The sequence below is a fragment of the Trichomycterus rosablanca genome, chromosome 12, assembly GCF_030014385.1.
Source record: "Trichomycterus rosablanca isolate fTriRos1 chromosome 12, fTriRos1.hap1, whole genome shotgun sequence".
Lineage (NCBI taxonomy): Eukaryota > Metazoa > Chordata > Actinopteri > Siluriformes > Trichomycteridae > Trichomycterus > Trichomycterus rosablanca.
Window position 1 is genome coordinate 35,566,505 of NC_085999.1, and position 25,670 is coordinate 35,592,174.

At 42.0% G+C, this 25,670-nt stretch overlaps 1 protein-coding gene across 1 annotated transcript in view; it reads left to right on the forward strand.

Moving 5' to 3' along the window:
* The window catches only part of dip2a (disco-interacting protein 2 homolog A), a 95,555-nt gene that overhangs the window by 31,033 nt on the left and 38,852 nt on the right, over nt 1–25,670 (forward strand). The window contains exon 2 of the mRNA XM_063006183.1: nt 17,212–17,283. Within this exon, the coding sequence (XP_062862253.1) occupies nt 17,212–17,283 (72 nt within the window). The remainder of the gene's footprint in view (nt 1–17,211; nt 17,284–25,670) is intronic.

Below are 25,670 nucleotides of genomic sequence, written 5' to 3' on the forward strand. Positions count from 1 at the left end.
GTGCCAGTCCATTGCAGGGAAGACACACACACACACACCCATACCCATAGGACAATTCAGTGTCTCCAATTAACCTGACTGCATGTTTTTGTACTGTGGGAGGAAACCGGAGCTCCCGGAGGAAACCCACGCAGACACGGGGAGAACATGCAAACTCTACACAGAAAGGACCCGGAACTCCCCGCCTTGGAATCGAACCCAGGACCTACTTGCTGTGAGGCGACAGTGTTTACCCACTAAGCCACTGTGCCGCCCCAAACTCATATCAGCGTATCATTTATTATTTTTTATCTCCTGTTAGCAGGATGTTGGCTGAGGCTGAAACACCTGAACTCAGTAATTAAAAGGAATGTCCACATACTTTTGGCCATATAGCAATAGTTGTGTCACCACTTTTATGTGTGTGCAGAGTAGACAGGGGTTCATTAGCTGCAACCCTTCACAGGCTGTTTTTCCACCCTTTTTATCTTGTCTTTTTGCTGTGACTATCCCTACACTCACACTGCCCTTATATAGCATGTTCAACACACACACACACACACACACACACACACACACTTGCCTGTATGTCTTTATCTGAGAGGTCCTATCACACGGTGGTGTGTTCAGTGTAAAATAGAGGTGTCATACATAATGGAAACTTATGTGATCCCACACACTTAAGTTCGAAAACAAACGTGTGTGTGTGTGTGTGTGTGTGTGTGAGGGTCTTGTGTGTGTGAGGTCCTTGTCTGCAGTTCAAACGACCCAGCAGTGGAATAACATGAGCTCTCTTTTTCCACTTTTTCCACATTTCATACAAGTCTAAGATAAAGAACTGTATCTGTAACGTGTCCTTGGATTTAGTTGCTTTGAGAGATGATTTGCTGGTTCAGTAGTGAAGTGGATGGATTAATGACTTGGTAGAAGAATAGCTGACAGGATGATGGATGGTTAGTTGGATGAGTGAATAGACAAGCATGAAGTCTGAAAATAGATGGACAGGAAAGTAGAACAGTAGATATTTCTAGTGTTTCCAGTTCACTTTGTTGTGTTGTGCGTTCGATTTTGATGTAATATACCGATCAGCCATAACATTAAAACCACCTCCTGGTTTCTACACTCACTGTCCATTTTATCAGCTCCACTTACCATATAGAAGCACTTTGTAGTTCTACAATTACTGACTGTAGTTCATCTATTTCTCTGCATGCTTTTTTACCTGCTTTCACCCTGTTTTTCAGTGGTCAGGACCCCCACAGGACCACCACAGAGCAGCTATTATTTAGGTGGTGGATGATTTTCATCACTGCAGTGACACTGACATGGTGGTGGTGTGTTAGTGTGTGTTGTGCTGGTATGAGTGGATCAGACACAGCAGCGCTGCTGGAGTTTTTAAATACAGTGTCCACTCATAGTCCACTCTATTAGACACTCCTACCTAGTTGGTTCACCTTGTAGATGTAAAGTCAGAGACGATCGCTCATCTATTGCTGCTGTTTGAGTTGGTCATCTTCTAGACCTTCATCAGCGGTCACAGGACGCTGCCCATGGGGCGATGTTGGCTGGATATTTTTGGTTGGTGGACTATTCTCAGTCCAGCAGTGACAGTGAGGTGTTTAATAACTCCATCAGCGCTGCTGTGTCTGATCCACTCATACCAGCACAACACACACTAACACACCACCACCATGTCAGTGTCACTGCAGTGCTGAGAATGATCCACCACCTAAATAATACCTAATCTGTAGGGGTCCTGACCTTTGAAGAACAGGGTGAAAGCAGGCTAGAAAGGTATGCAGAGAAACAGATGGACTACAGTCAATAATTGTAGAACTACCAAGTGAAGCCGATAAAATGGACAGTGAGTGTAGAAACAAGGAGGTGGTCATAATGTTATGCCTGATCGGTGTATCTTTAGTTATGTTATATCTTATTTAAAAATTTCTCAGACCCTTTGCTGTGACTCTCCACATTTTAATCAGGTGAATTCCGTTTGCAAAAACCCAACCATGACCTCCAATGAACTCTCTTTAGCATGTCCTCAATTATTCCTAGACTTTTCTATAGTTTCCAACTGGCCAAACTGGGCATACAGGCAAGTAGAGTCAGGAACCTCTGAACCTCCGAACATCCTGTGCAGAGATGGGAGCACCTGTTGTACCGTCAGCCATCTCTGCAGCCTCCATAAATCAGGTCTTTTTGGCAGAGAGGCAAGACGGAAGCCAGTGTGAGTAAAAGTCACATGACCGCCGGCTTGTAAAAGACCTTGGCAACATGGGGAGAAACATTCTCTGGCCTGATGAGATGAAAACTCTTTCGACTGAACATTAAGCACTATGTCTGGTGAATACTAATACCATACCTAGGGTGAAACATGATGGTGGCAGCATTATGTAAACATTGAGGGATGGACGGATGTAGCCAAATACAGGAACATCCTTAAATTAAACTGCAGACTGGAGCGGCGGTTCACCCTTCAAAAAGCAAAACAACACCGTTGTGGCTTTATGCAAGTCTCTGACTGTCCCTGAGAGGCCAAGCCCCAGATTTAAAGATCATAGAACATCTGCAGATAAACTTGAAGATGGCAGTTTGGTGGGTAGGTAGAAATGGTAGGTATGTAAATAGGTAGGTAGAAGTGGTAGGTAGAAATGGTAGGTATGTAAATAGGTAGGTAGAAGTGGTAGGTAGAAGATGTTAGAAGGTAAGTAGGTAGAAGTAACAATGGATAGGTAGGTAGAAGTGGTAGGTAGGTAGGTAGGTGGATAGGTAGAAGCAGTTGGTGGGTGTATTGGTAAAAGTGGTAGGTAGGTAGTTAGGTAGATAGATATGTGGGTAGAAATGGTAGAGAAGTAGGTAGAAGCTGTAGGTATGTAGATAGGTCAGTAAAAGTGGTTGACTGTTTCTCAGGTTGGGTGATCAGATTTTTTTTTTAATCTTTACATTTTCTTTCATAGAGAGTTAAACTCTCTATTATTGAGGTTTTTCAGCTCTGATGTCATCAGGTGTCGTGACCTTGGCTAGCATGAGAGCTGTAGCCTAGTTAAGGAGTGTGTGTGTGTGTGTGTGTGTGTGTGTGTGTGTGTGTGTGTTTAAGCTCTGACGGCCTTGTGAAAATATCCACTGATGTAGCCCAGAACAAATCATTGCTTTATGGATCATAAAGCATTTTATAACCGTATATGGTAAAGATAGAACATGTGGTTGTGTTTGTGTCTTTGTGGTGTGTGTGTGTATGTGTGTGTGTAAACTAGGTATGCAAATTTTGCCCAATTATTTTAACTGTCATCCATTAAGCTCACATCGACTCACACCTTACTGAGTTTCAGGCTTTATGAATAAAAACAGTTTAATGTGACAATAATGCAGAGATGATGAACATGATCATGAACATCGTGACCAGAACGAGTTCAGGATTCAGAGGTGTGTAGATGAAGTCTGTAGCTAGCAGCTCGGTACAGCTATATGTGCTAATAAAATATAGATGCACCCGGTACCTCAAAGTAAGTTCTCACAACACGAGTTACATTTACAGTTCCAAGCGACTTTCAATTATGACTGAATACAATTCGAGCTATTGAGGGTTAAGGGCCTTGCTCAGGGGCCCAACAGTGGCAGCTAGGCAGTGGCAACTAGACTTAAACAACCTTTGATTACTAACCCAGTACCTTAACCACTGATAGTGATCTGTAGTAGTTTCCCTGTTGATGATTTAAATGCACAATCATCTCTATATTTGTGATTCAAATGATACATCATAATCGGGCTCCTAATTATCAGGTGTGAAAGGTTGTGATAACACTAATTCAACTGAAATTTGACATCCTGTGCACACACGTCAGAGCACGAGTGCGTAACAGCTACAAAAGTAAGTCAGGCTTCAGCACTGCAGCACATGTTTTTTATATATATTTTAGCCCCCCCTCCTTTCATTTGTCTAGTCGTTTCTAATTCTCTGATTTTAGTTCCTTCACTTCTTTGCACCTGCCAGCGGTGGATTCTTACAGTCACAGCACAGACAGCACAACTCTACTCTGTTTGTATTCTTCTATCGTTTGTGTATGCAAACAGTGGCCTACTGGTTAACGTACTAGACTAGTAATCATAAGGTCACTGGTTCAAGCCCCACCACTGCCAGGTTGCTGCTTTTGGGCCCTTGAGCAAGGCCCTTGCCTTAAACGAAGCAAGTCGGTCTTCAGCACTACAGTCACACTCTATGCTGCTAGTGTGTCATACCTGCATCTCAGTTGTTTTTTTAAATACGTTTTAGCATCCTTTCCTTTTCCTCTTGTTTAGTTGTTTCTAATTCTCTGGTTTTAGTTCCTCCAGTTCTTTACACCTGCCAGCAGTGGATTCTTACAAAGTCACAGCACAGACAGCATGACTCGACTGTGTTTGTATGCTTCTATTGTTTGTGTATGCAAACCGTAGCCTAGTGGTTAAGGTACTGGACTAGTAATCATAAGGTTGCTGGTTCAAGCCCCACCACTACCAGGTTGTTGCTTTTGGACCCTTGAGCAAGGCCCTTAACCCGTAATTGATCAGACTGTAAACTGTAACTGTACTGTAAGTTGCTTTGGATAAAGGCTTCTGCTAAATGCCTACAATGTAAATGTAAATGCATCTCAACCAGACTGTAAGGGTCGCCGTTATAGCTGCAAGGAGGTGATTCCTCACCCGCCCTCCTCTTCCTTTCGCAGGGCCAATTATGTCCTGTCGAGTGCCCGAGCAGGCCGGTTGCACTGCAGAGTCTCTGATTCTCTTGAGTGTCAGACCTGCGCGCCCCGCTGTGTCTTCAAATTAAAAACTGTTATAAGACAAGCCGCTCAGGTGGCGCAGCAGTAAAAACACAAGCTAGCACACCAGAGCTGGGATCTCGAATACTGTACATCATATCGAGTCAGCTCTTCCTGCCGGCTGGGCTGAGCAGCCACATGAACATGATTGGCCTGTTGTTTATATAGGGGTGGGGTATCAAGCTGGATAGAGACTCTCTCATGGCTGATGCAACTACGACCTCTGCTGGCCGGTTGATGGCGTCTGCACAGAGATGTGGAAGGAGTGCGTTAATCAGGGTGTGTCTCTCCATACACAGAGCTGATCCGCAGCTGATCTCGTCTAGTGTGGGTGACAAAATGCATATGGCTGCTGCCCACGTGTCGGAGGGTGTGTGGGTTAGCTTCATTCTCCTCAAATCAGAGCGAGGGCCAGCATTAGTGGAGAGGAAGCGCGCAATCGGGCAATTGGACGCATTAAAAGTCGGAAGAAAAAAGGGGAGAAAATGCATAAACAATATATATATATTAAAATAAAAAACTGTTATAAGACGCATTTGTCATGGTTTCTAAAATGATTCTGTCCACATCTCACAGAGAAATCCTATAAAGCATGGAAAAATTATTATTTAGTAATTAATATTTATTTATATATAATTATAATATAAAAATATAATTATTTATTATTACAGTTATAACAGGTCTGATGCTACCAGACATGGTAATTGACATGAAACCGTTGATGATATTTAGCAGTGTGACGTGCTGTAAACACTTTCCTATCATCAGACCGTAAATATCAGCATGTCACCAATCTCTGCTTCTGCAGCTTGAACCTCTTGAGAGGTGAGATGAGTGTATTTACACAAGATCCAATCAAATGCACCATACAAAACTAACACCAGTTTAACAAAGACCAGTTTGAGTTAGTCAGTATTTAACAAGTCTGAGCAAATACTGAAATCTTGCATCTTTAAAACTACACACCGTTCAGAACAACACACTCAGACTTTGTGTGCAGGTTTGGTGAAAAGCTTCGGCTTTGTTTTAGTATTTTTGGTGAACATATTTCTCTGTGTAAAAAAGCACACAGCTCGAGGGGAACAGCCACTGTCGAGGCAGATGGTTTGTGTCTGTGGCTGAGACTGAGCAAAACGAGAGTAGCAAGAATCTTTGGTAGTTGTCTGTGTGTGTGTGTGTGTTAGGAATTATTGTTAGGTGAGCATGCATGCTGTGTGTGTAGGGAGGGGGGTATTTGTGTGTGTGGGTGTGAGCGCGCTTGCATGTGTTTGGCAAGTTTGTGTTTGCATGTGTGTGTGTTGAGAATTTTAACTAGATTAAAATGCAGATCACAGTGTGAGAGCTGTGTGTGTGTGTGTGTGTGTGTGTATGTGTGACAGTATGTGTTTGTTAATAATTTGTTGATTAAAATAACATGCAGACTTTGTGTGTGTGTGTGTGTGTGTGAGGTCTAGTTAGGTAGCAGCGTTTATGTTTGACTTTCGGATTGTGTGTGCGTATGTGTGTCTGGTCCGAGCAGTGTCTGTTTGAGTTTCGGATAGTGTGTGTATGCGTGTGTGTGTTACTGGTCTGATTATTTAGACATGTCTGAGTTTCAGAGTGTGTGTGTGTGTGTGTGTGTGTACAGTAAATTGATACATTTATTTAGTTATTTTAGGGCAAGAATTAGAACAACGGTTGAATAACATTGCAAGAGAAACCATCATGCTACTTTGATAAATATAGCCACATATGCTCGGGAGTACTTCGTAAAACTATTTTCACTTAACACAGCGCACCGCTGCATTAAGAAATGCAACTAGAAACCTGCTGTGTTCAGATGAATCCATGTTTCAGCTTGTTTTTATGAAAAAACGCTCGTCGAATTGGGCGACTTGCTTATGTGTGAATTCAGACCATTCAGACTTACAGTGGGATTTTAGAGAAACACATGCTGACATAAAATGACGTCTTTTTTCCGGGAAGTCCATTTCAGCGAGACAATGCCAGGCCTCTTCCTCTACGTGCTACTACAGCGTGGCTTTTGTGTTTGTGCTTGACATTAAAAAGTCTCATTATTATTACAGTTGACGGAGCACAATAAACACACCATCACGTCTAAGATCAGATTAAGTTCTACATCTATTAATTGTGTGTGTGTGTGTGTGTGTGTGTGTGTGTGTGCAAGTAGCGAGAGATCAAAGTTTGTGGGCTGATGAAATAAATGAATCTGAGTGGATTTGGCAACACGAGCAGCATGGCTTGTTCTATAGTGAGTTGGAGGTTAATAAATATTTTGTTTGGTAGAGAACGATCAGGTCAGAAATACTGTAAAACTCGTGTGCTGATGTATTCTGATAGAAACTATATTACCACCTGTACCACCTGTTTACAACCTCTCCCCTGTGTTTCCCCTCGCTGTTTCTCACATTGATCGAGAGCCGAGTTTTGATCGCAGAGCGAACACCGAGTTCCTCCCGAATCCAGCACTGACCCGTCGCCGAGCGAAAATCAGTGCAAAAAGATTTCTGCCATGCTGAACTGATGTGCAGGTCAGATCTCGTTGCATGAAAAAACACTGGCTGGTCACGCGAAATTAAAGGGGGTAACAGATTTCCGTGTGCACCGTAAAAAGGGGCGTATTTAAAAGATCGATCTCGCGTTTATATGAATCGATATCGGATCGAATCGAAAAATCGATTTTATAAACCCACCCCTAGTTATTATATGTGAGTTGGCCGAGGCCCCTCAGTGGATTGTCATCGTGTCCACCAAGTGTTACTGGACTACATCCAGTGTTTAGGGACAACCATAAAAATGAAATGAAATGGGAAAAAACTATTCTGTAAATAAATGAAAAATAAACACAAATTTAATCAACATTTTGGTTATTAACTCATGTTTTAGTGTGACATCTGTTTATAAATATTAAAGAAGAATTAATATGTGCAGATAATTACTGAAACTGTTCATCATTTATTACAGAAGAAATGGTTTGAACAAAGTTCTGGTTCCTTAAGTAAACGAAATAAAGTTATTCAAGACCTTTACCACCCCTGTGGAAAAGTCATGCCAGGTTACTGCCCCACTAACCTCACACCTCGATTTACCCACTTCAGCTAAACACTTCAGATTCGTATTTCACATCAGTGTGGAGGAATGTGATGCTGTACAGTATGAACATGAGCTGTTTAGTCTTGGTCTCACCACAATCTTCACTGGACTCGAATTAATAGACTTAAGCAGTGGAGCCAAGTTGCCATTGTTGGGCCCCTGATCAAGGTTCTTATTTTTTTTTATTTTTTTTTTTTCCGCTGCTGGGGGATCCCTGATTGCAGTCGAGGTGGGTTTATTGCTGCTCACGCCTGCTCTGACCTGCGCAACCCTTAACGGAACCCTCTTTCACCCATGCACTCTGCACAGGTTCCCTTTCTATCTGCCAATCAGGGTCCTTACACAGCATTTGAAGACCCCACCCACATAGTCCGGTCACCCTGCCCTGGCAGAAACGTGTCACTGCCAGTTATGCTCGCTAGATGGTGCCCAGCCGACCGGTGGCAACACCGAGTTTCAAACTGAGGAGATCTAGCAGAATATCCTGCTGTGCCACCTGGGCGCCCTGATCAAGGCACTTAACCCTCAGTTTGTGTATGAAATGGTTGATCTGCTGCATAACAGTTATACCTCAACTTCAGCTCATGGACAGATGATTTTACTTTTATGATTAAGACTTTTTGGATAAAAATTGGAAATCATGGTTATCTTAATAGTAGAAAGTCACCGTGTTTAACATGTTTGGTTTTATGTATTTGCCTGTCTGTCCATAAAGTTCACGTTTGCATTTATCTCTTGGTTAGAAGGGGTTTTATCTTTGCTACCCCACCAGGAATCTTTATTGTGGCCTCCTGGTTGAATTGTTGCCGAGCCCTTGTAAAGGTTTTAGCAGGACGGCCACACCCGCTGATTAAAATAAATCCTGGTGCTACGTAAAAGATAATTATTGTTATTATTATTTTTCCTGTGTCTCCGTTTCCTTTTGTACCTCACCGAACCCTGCTGTTCACTCATCTTCCTCCCTCTGTGTGTTTATTTATGTCTACATGCTTCAGTTCCACTCACTGACCCAGTGTAGCAGTAAAGAAGTTCTTCCTGTAATCACACACACACACACACACACACACACACACACACACAGCACAGGCTTTTCTTCTTCCTCCATGTGCTCAGCACACTCACAGACACACAAAATGCAACACACACACCACAGCTCTTCTACATGCTCACACACACACACACACACACACACACACACACAACACAGGCTTTTCTTCTTCCTCCATGTGCTCAGCACACTCACAGGCACACAAATTGCAACACACACACACACACACACACACACACCACAGCTCTCATTCACGCTCACACACACTGAAACGCACACAAACACACTCACCACAATACAGGCTTGCACCCACACTACATACACATCACAATGCACAACACACACACACACACACACACACACACACATACATACACACACACACACATATACACAAACTATAAATCTTTCTTTTTCTCCATGTGCGCAATACACACACACACACACACACACATCAATACACTATGGACAGACCAATTTGCTCTCTCTCTCTCTTTCTCTCTCTTACACACACACCACAATAAACAAACGGCAAACAGACACACAACACACACACACACACACACAGTACAAATTCTTCCTTCATGTGCACACCATACACACACAATAGTGCACACACCATCACTGTAGACACACACACCACAACAGAGTACAGCACAATGCAGTGTCCAGCCAACAGGAAGGAGGTAAAACAACAGAAACACTTCCTGCCCTGCTGCCCAACATTCTACACAAAAGAGGAAATAAATAAATCAAGCCTCCAGACCCCCCAGAAAAGCTGCCTAATACTGTTCCAAACCATTTAAAAGGTTCCAAACATTCCTAATGTTGGACCCAACGAAAAAACCACCCACTCCCCAAATTACATTATGACATAATAGGCATTTCCCCAGAAAAAAGGTCCCAAACTTTACCATACTGCTCCAAACTGTCCAAATATCTCAAAACTCTTTCCAGTCAGTCCAGCATCAGCTCAGTTTTTTTTTTAGATATGTGTAAAAGGCAGTCACAAACCACTGGCTTCTGCTTTTATTTGTATTTTAAGCAAACGATGACTGAAGCGACCTGTCAATAACCAACTGGATTTCAGCACAGCTGAGGAAAATGTGAAACACAATCCCTGTTTTACATCCTATCAGATACTCTGTCTGGCCAAACGTATTTGGACACCTGACCGTGAGCTTGTTGGACATCTCATTTAAAAAACAAACAATATTAAAATAGAGTGACCTCTGTGTGAACCTTTCAGATAAAATAACAGCCACTCATCTGAGAAGGCTTCTCACAAGACTTTGAAATACGTCTGTGGGAATCTGTGCCATTCAGTCAAAAGAGAATTTGTCGGCACAGTGGCACTGTCGTCTCACAGCAAGAAGGTCAGGGTTCGATCCCCAGGTGGGGTGGTCCGGGTGCTTTCTGTGTGAAGTTTGCATGTTCTCCCCATGTCTGCGTGGGTTTCCTCCAGATGCTCCGGTTTCCTCCTACAGTCCAAAAACATGCAGCCAGGCTAACTGAGACACTGAATTGTCCTATAGGTACCTAGGCGCTAGGATGCATAAACCAGTGCATTGTAGTGCCGGTCCCAAGCCCGGATAAATAGGGAGGGTCGTGTCAGGAAGGGCATCCGGCGTAAAAAGTGTGCCAAGTCAATAACGCGGATCACGATCCGCCGGCGACCCCTAACGGGAGAAGCCGAGGAAATAGAGAGAGAGGGTCAAAAGAGAATTTGTATGGCTGGGCACTGATGCTGGTCAAGAAGATCAGTTGATGTTCTAGTTCATTTTAAAGCTCTTCTGGTCAGGGCTCTGTGCAGGACACTGGAGTTTCTTTAAACCAAACTTTCCTTCATGTCTTTATAGAGCTCACTTTGGTTACAGAGGCACAGTCATGCTGGGAAAGGAAAGGGCCTTCCCTAAACTGTTGCTGCACAGTTGCATGCATATCATTTTCTTTTATATAATTGATTTGTTACACCTCTAGCGATTGTTGTAGCTGAAACACATGATTTCAAAAATTAGAAGGGGTGTCCCAATACTTTTGTCCATATAGTGTTCTTATGGAGGATAATGACAATTCCAGATTACCAAATGGAAAGAGAACATACCAAATTTATAACCGACATTACACTGAGATAAGGATCAAATCCAGTTTCGGGCAGTACATGGCATTTACTGCACCAGCTGTGCCTCACAAAAGAATAGTTACTCAGGCTCTCACATTGTGCTTGTGTTTTTTATACTCTGTATGGACAAACGTGGCTGCCAATTCCTATCCTGCCCCCCTTTTGCAGCTATAACAGTCTCCACTCTTGTGGAAATGCTTTCCACACATGATACATTCAAATCAGTATTTGTGAGGTCAGGTTTAGGGCTCTGTGGAGATCTGTCATAATGAATCAGGCTTTGAGCACTAATGCACAGTTGTGCTGGAACAGGAAAAGACCTTCCCTAAACTGATGCCATAGAGTCAAAGGCATAAAGTTTTTTTTCCATAAAGTGATTGTTTTACACCTAGGAATGGGTACGACTAAAACACTCATTAATAGGGAGGGGTGTCCACATACTTTTGACCATATAGCGCAAATACAGTGTTACCTGGACGTGGATCAGATACACCAGTACCAGATTTTGGAGGCGGGGCTTCATGTACCATGAAATAAAAACACCTTCAGTGCTGTGAGGAATTGGGCCGTGATTTTGGCTGAGGTTGCGGTTTCTGTTTTGATTGATCTGAGTCTGAATTAATCGTCTTTGTCACTGCGTTTGTGTGTCAGTGTGTGTGAGTGTGTGTGCGTGTGTGTGTGTGTGTGTGTGTGTGATTGAGGGTGAGAGACTAGGCGAGGCCGGCCCAGACGATTCTCCCCTGCTGCCGCTTCCTCTGGAAGAAGAGAAGTGCAGATGGTGGAAGTGTGTGTTTAAATCACTCATCTTCCTCACATAGACACTCACTTTATATATATACACACACACACACACACACACACTCTCCATTAACTCACTCTATCTCTCACTCTCACTCTCTCTCACCAGTTCACTCTCACTCCCTGTATATCTCACTCTCAGAGCTTTATTAGCCTTACTGTTGAAGTAGTTCCAGTATTGTCAAAGCATTAAAAAGACAATTATATACGAAGGTTCTTCAAAAGGTTTCCACACTTTTTTAAACTCTGTTTGTTAAGAATTTCAAAAACAAATCACATCACTTTTCTACATCGTCACCTTCCGATGCATTTTTCCGGCCTCGTACCAACTTTTTAATGCCATCAGCAAAACATGGTATAAAAGATCAGAAAATACATGCACGTATCGAACTCAGTCTGCCAACATGATACTCAGTTTCTGGGTGTTGGTGAGAGTGTAGAATTCAGGATGAAGTTTCCGAGTTTTTGTAGCAGACCTTCCATATGTGAGTGTATTTCTGACACTCTGCAGCCTTCCCTAAACTGTTGCTGCAAAGTAAAAAGCATATCATTTCCATTTAACATTTTTGGCATTTAGCAGACACTTTTATCCAAAGCGACGTACATTATACAGTCCAGGCAATTGAGGGTCAAGGGCCTTGCTCAAGGGCCCAACAGTGGCAACTTGGCAGTGGTGGGGTTTGAACCAGCAATCCTGCTTACTAGTCCAGTACCTTAACCACTTAGCTACAGCTGCCTTTATATAATTGATTTATTACACCTGTTTACAGTTGTTGTAGCTGGAACACATTAATTAAAAATTATTATAAAATTATAAAATAAATTATTTAATAATATTTAAATAATTAAATTACTGTGTGTGTCTATGACTGTGTATGTTCAAGTGTGTGTGTGTGTGTGTGTGTGTGTGTGTGTGTGTGTGTGTAAGGGGGGTGCCGTGTGTGTATAAACAGACTCCCGTTCCTCTCTGAAATACTTTGTGCTCCAAATTAGGAAAGAATTTACTCCAGCGGTGTCTGTAAATAAATCTGACAAACCCTGCAGCCCTACCCCCCCCCCCCCAAATCCTGCCCCCAAACCCCCCATAAACACTCAACGAATCAGTCCTAACATCAACGAATTAGTCCTAATTTATCTTTTCACTCATTTTAATAACCTCTTAAAGTCAAATGTGAAGTCACAAACCCAGAGGAAATAGAACGAGATCATGCTAAACCTACCAAAAAGGATTGACAAGGATCGAACCCATGTTCTCAAGTGCACCAACACCCACTGCACCAGCTGTATCTCATAAAGGACACAGAGGCTTTCACACTTCTTCCTGCTATAACAGCTATTCTGGGAAGACTTTCCATAAGATTTGAAAATATGTCTGTTAAAGCATGTCTGTTGGACGTTATGGCGTGTCTCGCAGATGGATGTTCCAATTTATCTCTGAGAAGTTTTCAGTGGGGTTGAGCTGAGGGCTTTGTGTAGGTCATTGGAATTCCTCCACTTCAGACTGGTGAAACCATGTTGGTATAGCTGGCTCAGTCATGGCACAGTCCTGCTGAAAGTCCACTGTAACAGTGTTTTGTGTGTGCAAAAGATCCACAAAGTTGAATCAGTTCAACTTTGTTCAATATCTCTACAACATCTCAGTTCAATATCTCTACAACAAACTTGTGTCCAGATGAACTGATTCAACTTTGTGGATTTGTGTACCTGGATTATTGAGCATGCATCAACAGATGTGTGCAAAAGAGTTTGTGTCAGTGTGTGTGTGTGTGTGTGTGTGTGCAAGTTTGTTCATGTCTGTGTGTCAGTTAGTCTGTGTGTTAGTAAAAATTTGTGTGTGTTTGTGTGTGTGTGTAAGGGTATTCTTCAGGCCACCCAAGAAGGATAGGTCCCTGCTGAGTCTGGTTCCTCTCAAGGTTTCTTCCTGTAATTTTAGGGGAGTTTTTCCTTGCCACTGTCGCCCTCGGCCTGCTCAACAGGGGTTTTGGTCTGTTGGTCCTGAATTCTGTAAAGTTGCTTTATTGTAAAAAGCACTTTATAAATAAATTTGCCTTGACTTGAATGTGTATGAGAGAAAGTATTTGTATGAGTGTAGGGATGTGTGTATGAAAGTGTGTGTTTGTGTGTGTATGATAGTGTGTGTTTGTGTGTGTGTAAGGGTGTGTGTATGATAGTGTGTGTTTGTGTGTGTGTAAGGGTGTGTGTATGGTTGTGTATGAGAGAGTATTTGTATGAGTGTAGGTGTGTGTTTGTGATAGTGTGTATGTGAGAGAGATAAAACTTGTGTAGGTGTGTGTGTGATTGTGTTTGAGAGGAAGTGTGTGTTTGTGTAGGGGTGTAATTCTGATAGTGTGTGTGAGAGATAGATAGTGTGTTGCGGTGTGTGTGATATGTGTGTGTATAAGAGAGAAAAAAAGAGATTGTGTGTAGGGTTGTGTATGAGAGTGAGTGTGTAGGGGTGTGTCTATGATACTGTGTGTGTGTGTGTTTGAGAAAAATAGATAGAGTGTAGGGGTGTGGATGATAGTGTGTGTGTATAAGAGAGAAAGAGAGAGTGTATATGTGTAGGTTTGGGTGTGTGTGTGACAGTGTGTATAGTGGTGTGTGTGAGATGGTGTGTAGAAGTGTATATGAAAGTGTGTGTATAGGAGAGAAAGAGAGAATGTGTAGGTGTGCATGTGTGAGACAAAGAGTGTGTACAGTGGTGTGTGTGTGTAATGAATATCGTGTGATTGTAGAATGAAGAGTGCTGAATGTGAAGGTTAAACAGGGTTCAGATTCTATTAAAATGTGCTGTTGATGGAATTTAAAGTGGGCGTGGTCAGAAACAGTCCACCATTGTGCTTCAGTTAGCAAAATAGCTGTAGCTTAGCATATTAGCATTAGCCAACAGAAAATCTGTTCTGGTTTTGCAGGCTTACTAAGTCTCACGCCCTCCAAAAAATGGGAAGAAGAGGATGTATAATCACCCTAGTAAATACTAACATACTGATGGATGCTGTTTTTGTGTTCAAGTAGGCAACAGGTACTTCAGTAAACAGCATTTTTGCTTGCTTTGTGCTCCTGTAATAAAGTCTCTGGAGATTTTCGGTCTCTGATTGTCCTTTTCATAAAGAACTTTCGTCTGAAGGTTTCTGTGCAGCCCACTGAAGTTACTGGGGTGTGTCTGAGGCACCTGACGATGTTTCACTGTAACCCAAAGTGATGCATTTGCATCAATGTTTTAAAACAAAAGCTGTATTGATTCAAAGAATAAGACAATAAAGATCTACCAGAGTCTTTAGTGGTCAGGAGAGAACAGAGGAAATAAACATCTTACCACAATACCTAAGGGAGGGTCCCTTATAGTTCCAGCATGAATGAGGTCCATAAAGACACGGTTTTATGAACTTGGTGTGGAGGAACTCCTAAATGGTCTGAATGGTCATGGATTCCTACAGACGTTTTATTAAATATTGTGGAAAGCTTTTACAGGAGAGTGGAGGTTGCTTTAGCCACAACTCCAGAATTTGCTATAGCACCAGTGTTGTGGGTAACAATGCTGTGGTAACTTGGCTCATGCACAGTATCCTCTACCTGGCCTACCTTGGTCAAGAACAAATGGAACAGTGGAATAGACAAGGAAGAGAAAGAGAGAAAAAAACTGAGCTGGGATTTACTTTCATGGCATGTGATTAGATAAGACCTGTAGTTGGAAATAAGTGACAAACTATAATTAAACTCTTTAATTTTCCGTTTTCTCATTTTCTGCCTAAATGACTGAGGTTTATGTTCTAATTGTGTGTCCGTATGTTATCGTGATAAACCGAATCTCTGGGCCATGATGTTTGACAACAAAATACTTTACCGTGTAATTATAAACTTTACAGTCTCTCCACTGCATTCATGTATTCATACCATCCAACCGTCCATCCAAAAATCCATCCACCCACCCATGTATCCATGTGCAATTTGTAGTTCAGGGGATGAATACTTTTTAAAGGCTCTGTACAGGGCAGACATAGTTAGGGAGGGTGGAATTGTTTGCAGTGTTATCACACAGAGTAATGGCTTACATATTCAGAATGTGAGGAATGCAGTATGTTGCTTTTGTTAGTAGGAGAAGGGGATTATGGTCTTCAGTGTTGCTCTGGCAGTGTGTTTTGGGATAAACCAACTGATTCAGCTACAGTCTGGTTTTCTGCTCCAAAATCTGCACCTTAAACCTCCAGTGAAGTTTGCTTAGATCACATGGTCAAGGAAAACCTTTCTGAAGGAGAGTTTTGCGGGCACATCATACAAATATACTATAGGTATAGGGTATTTTTACACTTGGTTTAAATACTTGAGTACCTGATACCCAGGACCAGTTCTGGACTTCTTTAGAAGATGCTTTTATGAATATAGGATTGTCCTAAAAAGTTGGGACAGCTGTATTATTTCCACCAAGTTATATCACATTTCTTTTTAACAGTGTTCTGTAATCGGTTGGGCACTAGGGTTAGGACACCAAGTGTCACTGTGAAAGTGGATTTTCTTCCCATTCTTGTTTGATATAACACTTTGGCTGCTCAACAGTCTGGGGTCTATGTTGTTGTTTATGGCATTTCATAATACTTTACATGTTTATGACTGCAGGCAGGTCAGTCTAGCACCTGCAAAGCCACACTATTATAACACATGCAAAATACACTGATCAGCCATAACATTAAAACCACCTCCTTGTTTCTACACTCACTGTCCATTTTATCAGCTCCACTTACCATATAGAAGCACTTCTACAATAACTGACTGTAGTCCATCTGTTTCTCTACATACTGTTTTAGCCTGCTTTTACCCTGTTCTTCAATGGTCAGGATCCCCACAGGACCACCACAGAGTAGGTATTATTTGGGTGGAGGATCATTCTCAGCACTGCAGTGACACTGACATGCGCTGCTGTGTCTGATCCACTCATACCAGCACAACACACACTAACACACCACCACCATGTCAGTGTCACTGCAGTGCTGGGAATGATCCACCACCTTAATAATACCTGCTCTGTGGTGGTCCTGGGAGAGTCCTGACCATTGAAGAACAGCATGAAAGGGGGCTAACAAAGCATGCAGAGAAACAGATGGACTACAGTCAGTAATTGTAGAACTACAAAGTGCTTCTATATGGTAAGTGGAGCTGATAAAATGGACAGTGAGTGTAGAAACAAGGAGGTGGTTTTAATGTTATGGCTGATCGGTGTATAGCTTGGCTTTGAAAAACCCTGGTCTAGATGGCATCATGTGTTGCTTCAAAATGGCATGGGGTTGAAGTTGTTTTCACACTAGGTTAAAATACTGCATCCCTAGCAGTAAACAGACCTGACACACTGACTCATTACATTCTCTCTGTCTGTACAGGAGATATCACCCAGAAGGGATATGAGAAGAAACGAGGGAAGCTGTTGGCGCCCTACATACCCCACATTCAGGGTAAATATGCCGTGTATCTCTTATTCTGTACACATCAGCATAATCGCCATCATCATCTGTGACCTGGAGCTGAGGACGAGTGAGAGGACGAGTGAACTGCAGTGACGTGTCCTGACTTTAATTTCATTATGTTACAGCACTCAACCCTGTCACTTTTACTTCACCTTGATACAGTCTGGCTTTCCTCACTATTCTCTACTCTCCATCTACTCTCTCTCTCTCTCTCTCTCTCTCTCTCTCTCTCTCTCACACACACACACATTCACATTCTCTCTCTCTCTCGTCCTGGGAACAGACATTATCTGCATGGCAGAGCAGATCTGAATGATGCTGCAGATTGTAAATGATGTGCGGACGGAGGTTATGCACTTTAGTTGAGCTTACTTTGCATCTTTTCTCTAGCATGCTAATTCTGTTCATCAGATGATTAATCAGCCCCTAATGAGACAGATGAAGTGGGTGAGAGCAGTGAATGCTCAATTTTGCAGTTTTACATAATAAAGAGCGCCACCCCACCCCACCAGCTGGCGCTGCTCGAACTCCGTGTAGATTCAGACTTTGAGAGTTCTGCACGGGTGGAAAACTAGAGCGGATCGAGTCTGGCATTATGGTTCTGAGAGAAAGCTGATTGCTAACAGAGGAGTTAACAACTCTGTGAGAAAGAAACCATGATGAATAGAAACACTTCCACCTGGAGTGAATTTACACTCAGGTAGACATTGGTGACCGTCACTTAAGAGGAACCAACATGTCAATCACTTGCGGCTCTGAGCCTTCTCAGCCATCCATAAATGGCAAGGCAGATGGGCATTATTCTGTAACCATGTCTCCACAGTAGGTGGACCTATTACATCTCTAGCCACAATTTAACAAGTTAAAGTAAAAAATTTAATTTGATTCGACCAGTGTTGTGCTAGAAGTTTGCTGATGGTTTTTAAAAGTGACTCAGCAGTTAAACTTATGAAGGAACTTGTATTCGTCATTGCAGTAATTAGTCCAGGCCAGTGAGTACAGGTTCTTCTTACTCTGAACCACAGAACGAGATCAATAGCATTTTTTGGGAATCTCTTCTCCCACATCAATCTATACTGTCTGATTTAACCTTTCCTCAGGGACGTAAGTACAGGAGCTGCTACAGTGTGTGTGTGTGTGTGTGTGTGTGTGTGTGTTTATATTTAGTTCAGTTCTGAATGAATTGCTATGAATTCTTTATGAGAGTCCTGGACTTCTGGTTTGGTCATCAGACAGGAAGTAAGGCCACTGTTTTCAACTTAACTCTGCGCTGGAGACTAGTTTTTCCACTATGGAATCCGTAAACACCATTTCATCACATTCACAGAGACGGTGTGGAAGATAACGAGTACTGGTGTGTTTTTTTTGTTTTATTTTGTTGTTGTATTTTGGTATATTGGGGATGCTTATAAGACAATTTAATTCCTTTAGAATGGTAAAGTGATATATATAGGTATATAGGAATGGCAACATTAAAACTGAAATTGAAAGTTTATACATTTACATTCTTACTATACTCATATCAGAACACAGATTTGGTGAAGGTAGAGCGAATTTGTGTTAGGACCCCAGTGTCAGCATGCTGTGTCTTACTTAATGTCTGTACACAAGATTTGATGGCAGTGGAATGGATGATTGACAGAGGAAAAGATGACTGATGTTTTTCTGTACAACTGCAAGCTACTGACACCATGGGTCAGTGTGTTTGTTAGGAATAGCTAATGTTGTGATGAAGAATACTGCTGATTGATTAAGATTGTTTGATGGACAATATTGGTGCTTATTGGTAGTTGATAGAGAATATGTGTGGATATTGGAAATTGCTGGTGTTTTGATGAGGAATATTGGTGATTGAGATTAAGGGGTGTTTGATGGATAATATTGGTGTGTATTAGTAGTTGATAGAGAATGTGTGTGTTTGTTGGGGATTGCTGGTGTTGTGATGAAGATTACTGCTGATTCATTAAGATTGTTTGATGGACAAAATTGCTGCTTATTGGTAGTTGAAAGAGAATGTGGGTGTTAATACTGCTAGTGTTTTGAAGAGGAATACTGCAGATTGATTAAGATTGATGGGTGTTTTATGAATAAAATTGCTGTTTATTGGTAGCTGATAGAGAATGTGTGTGGATATTGGGAATTGCTGGTGTTTTGATGAGGAATATTGGTGACTGTGATTTATGGGTGTTTGATGGATAATATTGGTGTGTATTAGTGGTTGATAGAGAATGTGTGTGTTTCTTGGGAATTGCTGGTGTTTTGATGAAGCTTACAGCTGATTGATTAAGACTGATGGGTGTTCATTGGAGAATTTTAGTGTGAATTAGTAGTTGGTAGAGAATGTGAATGTTTAACTGGCATTACTGTTGTTTTGATTAAGAATAAAGGTGACTGATTGTGACTGGTGGGTGTTTGATTAAGAATATAGACTCACATTTAGCAGAACTATAACAGCTTTTATTTTCTCTCTTGTTAGTGTGAGAGAGGAAGTTTGTGAGAGAAGCAGAGTTGATTTAAGGTGAAGACTCCAGCACACTGAGTGCTAATTACAGTCTTTACTCCAGTACAGCTTTGGTTGGTATAGAAATGATGACAGTTTTCCCCTAACCTGACTAAAATAAGGTTTCTGACTGCAGCGAGCAGAAAGTTCTTGTTATCTTTGCTTTTCCTTCAGAGTCTCAACTAGGGGTGGGTTTATAAAATTTATAAAATTTTAATCGATCTTTATTTGAACGATCCGATATCGATTCATATAAATGCGAGATCGATTTTTTAAATACGCCCCTTTTTACGGTGCACACGGAAATCTATTACTATTGTTACCCCCTTTAATTTCGCGTGACCAGCCACTGTTTTTTCATGCAACGAGATCTGACCTGCACATCAGTTTAGCATGGCAGAAGCTCAAGTTATGACCACTACACAACTTTCTGCACTGATTTTCGCTCGGCTCTGGATTCGGGAGGAACTCGGTGTTCGCTCTGCGATCAAAACTCGGCTCTCAATCAATGTGAGAAACAGCGAGGGGAAACACAGGGGAGAGGTTGGAAACAGGTGGTGGAGCGCAATATAGTTTCTATCAGAATACATCAGCACACGCGAGATCGTTCTCTACAAAACAAAATATTTATTAACCTCCAACTCACTACAGAACGATCCATGCTGCTCGTGTTGCCAAATCCACTCAGATTCATTTATTTCATCAGCGCACAAACTTTGATTGCTCGCTACTTGTTGATGTGCATGTTTGGACGTGGTATCATTAAACCTTTCATCACTTCTCACGTGTGTTTTCGTGACAAAACGTAGTTTTGGAAACCAGAGAAGCTCGCCTGTGATTCCCCCTGGTGATGGATGGTGTAGTGTAAAACTCCCCATCGCCGATCAGTCGTGTAGTGTGAACATTACAGCGACCACGTGTTAATCAGAGTGTCGTGTAGTGTAAACTTGGCATAAGCTGTACAACAGCCAGGTGTATGTTTACATTACATTTACAATGTTGTAGCATGTCAGACAAATGGAAGAAAACAGTAACATTCATTTTTTATTATTATTTCATTTGTCTGACATGCTACAACATTGTAAATGTAATGTAAACATACACCTGGCTGTTGAATGTTACTGTTTTCTGTTTTGGATTAATTATTTATGTAAACAAAATACACAAATATTTTTAATAATGAGTGTTCTTTGTACAATTATCACATTCGTTCTCTGAACATCTGTACATATGTAAACAAAACCTGTTAATGTAACTCAAATATGCCTAAATGTGTTGAATCGAAATTGGATCGAAAATCGAATCGAAAATCGAAAATCGAAGATCGAATCGAATCGGGACCTGGTGAATCGGAATCGAATCGATCCAGGAAATTGGTGGCGATACCCAGCCCTAGTCTCAACTTCTCTGAGTGTGTGAGTTCAGAAAACAAGCCAACTGGGAAGATCACAATATAAGTAAGGCCGTTCTTCTGAGATAAATGTTGTCCCTTGTGGAAGGCAGCTAATCTCTTCAGGTTTCTTATTTTAGTCAAATTCTTAGTTCATGCAAACCCAAATTTCTATACACTGGACCTGACCTGCATAAATAGTGGACTGAACTGCTGCTTCAACAATATAGCAATAAATTCACTAGAGATGCAAGTTGTTTTTAATTACATTTGACATCTGTACAAATCTATTTAAGTATATAAAGACATTTTAGATTTTTCCAACCTTGGCAGGGAGACCACTGTTTAATGTCCTTTGTACTTATGGACGGTTCTCTATCCAAAAGTGTGAAAAGTGACATTCCGAGTAAAGTACGAGTATCTCTAAAACGTGTCATTCACTGGCACTGGCAGTGATGTTTTCTGTAACTTGGTGGCAGAAGCTTGCTGAACTTGCTGAACTTCAGCTTTATTTGAAGATACTCTAAACCCTAAGAATACTCTGGGCTCTGCTGCTGCTGTTGTATAAAAAATAGAAAAATGGGATTGGCGCATTCCAATCTGCAACGTTTTTACTTAAAATGCTTTCCACTGACACAGGACCAGTGAGACTTGAGTGGAACCTCCTCCAAAATAAAACAAGGATTTCATTTTATGTTTACATTCTGTCCCTCCTTCCATACACTCCTTTTCCTGTCTGTATAATGTCAGATGTGAATTAGGAGCTCTCCAAATCTTTGCCTTGTGACTGCTGGAATTGAACCATGTGGTTTTAAACTGTTGGGACACGTAACTTCTCAGCTGAACTTTTTGCGGGACGCTTTCACACTGTTTTTCTGTAGGATACATCACTGGAATTTGAAGTGATTTTTTAAAAATAAGGTACCTGTGAGCTAAAGAATCTCACATTATTGATACTTCGAACCTTGTTTGGAGGGTGTTCCCTGCTAAGGTTCTTGAGTCAGAGCACAAACAAAGGTAGCTGCCAGAATACAAGTCTGTACGACGTACACCGACTAGGCATAACATTATGACCACTGACAGGTGAAGTGAATAACACTGATTATCTCTTCATCACGGCACCTGTTAGTGGGTGGGATATATTAGGCGGCAAGTGAAAATTTTATCCTCAAAGAGGCTAAATTGTGATGGCTAGACGGGTCAGAGCATTTCCAAAACTGCAGCTCTTGTGGGGTGTTCCCGGTCTACAGTGCTCAGTATCTATCAAAAGTGGTCCAAGGAAGGAACAGTGGTAAACCGGTGACAGGGTCATGGGCGGCCAAGACTCACTGACTGCTCCATAACCAAACACCCCAGCATCAACCACCTAAACACTCTAGGCTTTTCTTCATAAGTGCTCCTATGGAACAGGGCTTGACTGCTGACTCCTGTGGAAGTAGTTCTTAAATTTGCTCAGCTGGGAGACAACAGGCCACAGCAGTGATTACAGTCCTCATGGGTCTTGATGATTCATAGAAAGTATACACCGATCAACCATAACATTAAAACCACCTCCTTGTTTGTGCATTCACTGTCCATTTTATTAGCTCTTTTATCAGCTCTCTACATACCTTTTTAACCTGCTTTCACCCTGTTCTTCAATGGTCAGGACCCCCACAGGACCACCACAGAGCAGGTATTATTTAGGTGGTGGATGATTCTCAGCACTGCAGTGACACTGACATGGTGGTGGTGTGTTAGTGTGTGTTGTGCTGGTATGAGTGGATCAGACACAGCAGCGCTGCTGGAGTTTTTAAATACCATGTCCACTCACTGTCCACTCTATTAGACACTCCTACCTAGTTGGTCCACCTTGTAGATGTAAAGTCAGAGACGATCGCTCGTCTATTGCTGCTGTTTGAGTTGGTCATCTTCTAGACCTTCATCAGCGGTCACAGGATTGTTGAGACTCACACCTTCATGTGTCATGGGTTCTGGTCAGTCTGTATTCCCAGGAATGATGTTGTTTATATGGTGTGACCTTGTTAACACCTTGTGGGTAAAAACTGTTCTTGAATCTGGTGGTTCTGGTTGTTGTTCTAGAGCCTCTTTCTAGACTGCAGAGGTTGGAACAGTGTAGATGTAGATGCTTTCCTTTGACATTTCTTGTTGTAGTTCTTTACAGTTTTACTAGAGGGTGAGTATAACCCTAACCCTGCTTTCACTTCCGATTACACCCCCTTGTCTTCACTAAAGAGCCTTATTTGTCACTACATCTGGGGTTAATCAGAAAGTGGTGGTTGCCAGGCCTGTTTGTCAGTCTGGTGAAAGAGGGTTTCCTTGTCTTATACTGTCTTCATATTTTCTCTTTTCTCTGTCAGATTGAGTGATATTCATAATTTGTATTGCAATTCGCAATTTGTATGATATTTGTAAAGCCTGGTAGATAATACAACACAAAGTGATTAGCTCTGTCAGTAAGTCCGTATCTGCCATGAAGAAACTCGGTTAGATGGATGTCCCTTGCCTTTGCACTCTGGGTCAAAGGTCTCAAAGGTCAGCTAGGGCTTGTTTCCAGAAAGCAGGTCAGGAAAAGGTTTATATGGTCCTGTGTGAATTATGTTTAGCTTTCTGTGGTGAGAAGGTTAGAGGAGGTATGAAATTACACAAAGGAAACTGGAGTAAAACATAATTGTATTAATGTCACGGACAGAATTATCCAACACATACAGTGTATCACAAAAGTGAGTACACCCCTCACATTTCTGCAGATATTTAAGTATATCTTTTCATGGGACAACACTGACAAAATGACACTTTGACACAATGAAAAGTAGTCTGTGTGCAGCTTATATAACAGTGTAAATTTATTCTTCCCTAAAAATAACTCAATATACAGCCATTAATGTCTAAACCACTGGCAACAAAAGTGAGTACACCCCTTAGTGAAAGTTCCTGAAGTGTCAATATTTTGTGTGGCCACCATTATTTCCCAGAACTGCCTTAACTCTCCTGGGCATGGAGTTTACCAGAGCTTCACAGGTTGCCACTGGAATGCTTTTCCACTCCTCCATGACGACATCACGGAGCTGGCAGATATTCGAGACTTTGCGCTCTTCCACCTTCCACTTGAGGATGCCCCAAAGATGTTCTATTGGGTTTAGGTCTGGAGACATGCTTGGCCAGTCCATCACCTTTACCCTCAGCCTCTTCAATAAAGCAGTGGTCGTCTTAGAGGTGTGTTTGGGGTCATTATCATGCTGGAACACTGCCCTGCGACCCAGTTTCCGGAGGGAGGGGATCATGCTCTGCTTCAGTATTTCACAGTACATATTGGAGTTCATGCGTCCCTCAATGAAATGTAACTCCCCAACACCTGCTGCACTCATGCAGCCCCAGACCATAGCATTCCCACCACCATGCTTGACTGTAGGCATGACACACTTATCTTTGTACTCCTCACCTGATTGCTGCCACACATGCTTGAGACCATCTGAACCAAACAAATTAATCTTGGTCTCATCAGACCATAGGACATGGTTCCAGTAATCCATGTCCTTTGTTGACATGTCTTCAGCAAACTGTTTGCGGGCTTTCTTGTGTAGAGACTTCAGAAGAGTCTTCCTTCTGGGGTGACAGCCATGCAGACCAATTTGATGTAGTGTGCGGCGTATGGTCTGAGCACTGACAGGCTGACCCCCCACCTTTTCAATCTCTGCAGCAATGCTGACAGCACTCCTGCGCCTATCTTTCAAAGACAGCAGTTGGATGTGACGCTGAGCACGTGCACTCAGCTTCTTTGGACGACCAACGCGAGGTCTGTTCTGAGTGGACCCTGCTCTTTTAAAACGCTGGATGATCTTGGCCACTGTGCTGCAGCTCAGTTTCAGGGTGTTGGCAATCTTCTTGTAGCCTTGGCCATCTTCATGTAGCGCAACAATTCGTCTTTTAAGATCCTCAGAGAGTTCTTTGCCATGAGGTGCCATGTTGGAACTTTCAGTGACCAGTATGAGAGAGTGTGAGAGCTGTACTACTAAATTGAACACACCTGCTCCCTATGCACACCTGAGACCTAGTAACACTAGGTCACATGACATTTTGTAGGGAAAATGACAAGCAGTGCTCAATTTGGACATTTAGGGGTGTAGTCTCTTAGGGGTGTACTCACTTTTGTTGCCGGTGGTTTAGACATTAATGGCTGTATATTGAGTTATTTTGAGGGAAGAATAAATGTACACTGTTATATAAGCTGCACACAGACTACTTTTCATTGTGTCAAAGTGTCATTTTGTCAGTGTTGTCCCATGAAAAGATATACTTAAATATCTGCAGAAATGTGAGGGGTGTACTCACTTTTGTGATACACTGTATATTACCCTCAGTTCCTAGGTAGTCCATGTTTCAATTGTATCCACCCCCCCCCCCCCCTTCTCACAATATATTGTAGCAAATTCCAGTTTCAGTTTACAATTACTCAGTAGCAAGGATGGCCACAGACTAGCAGCT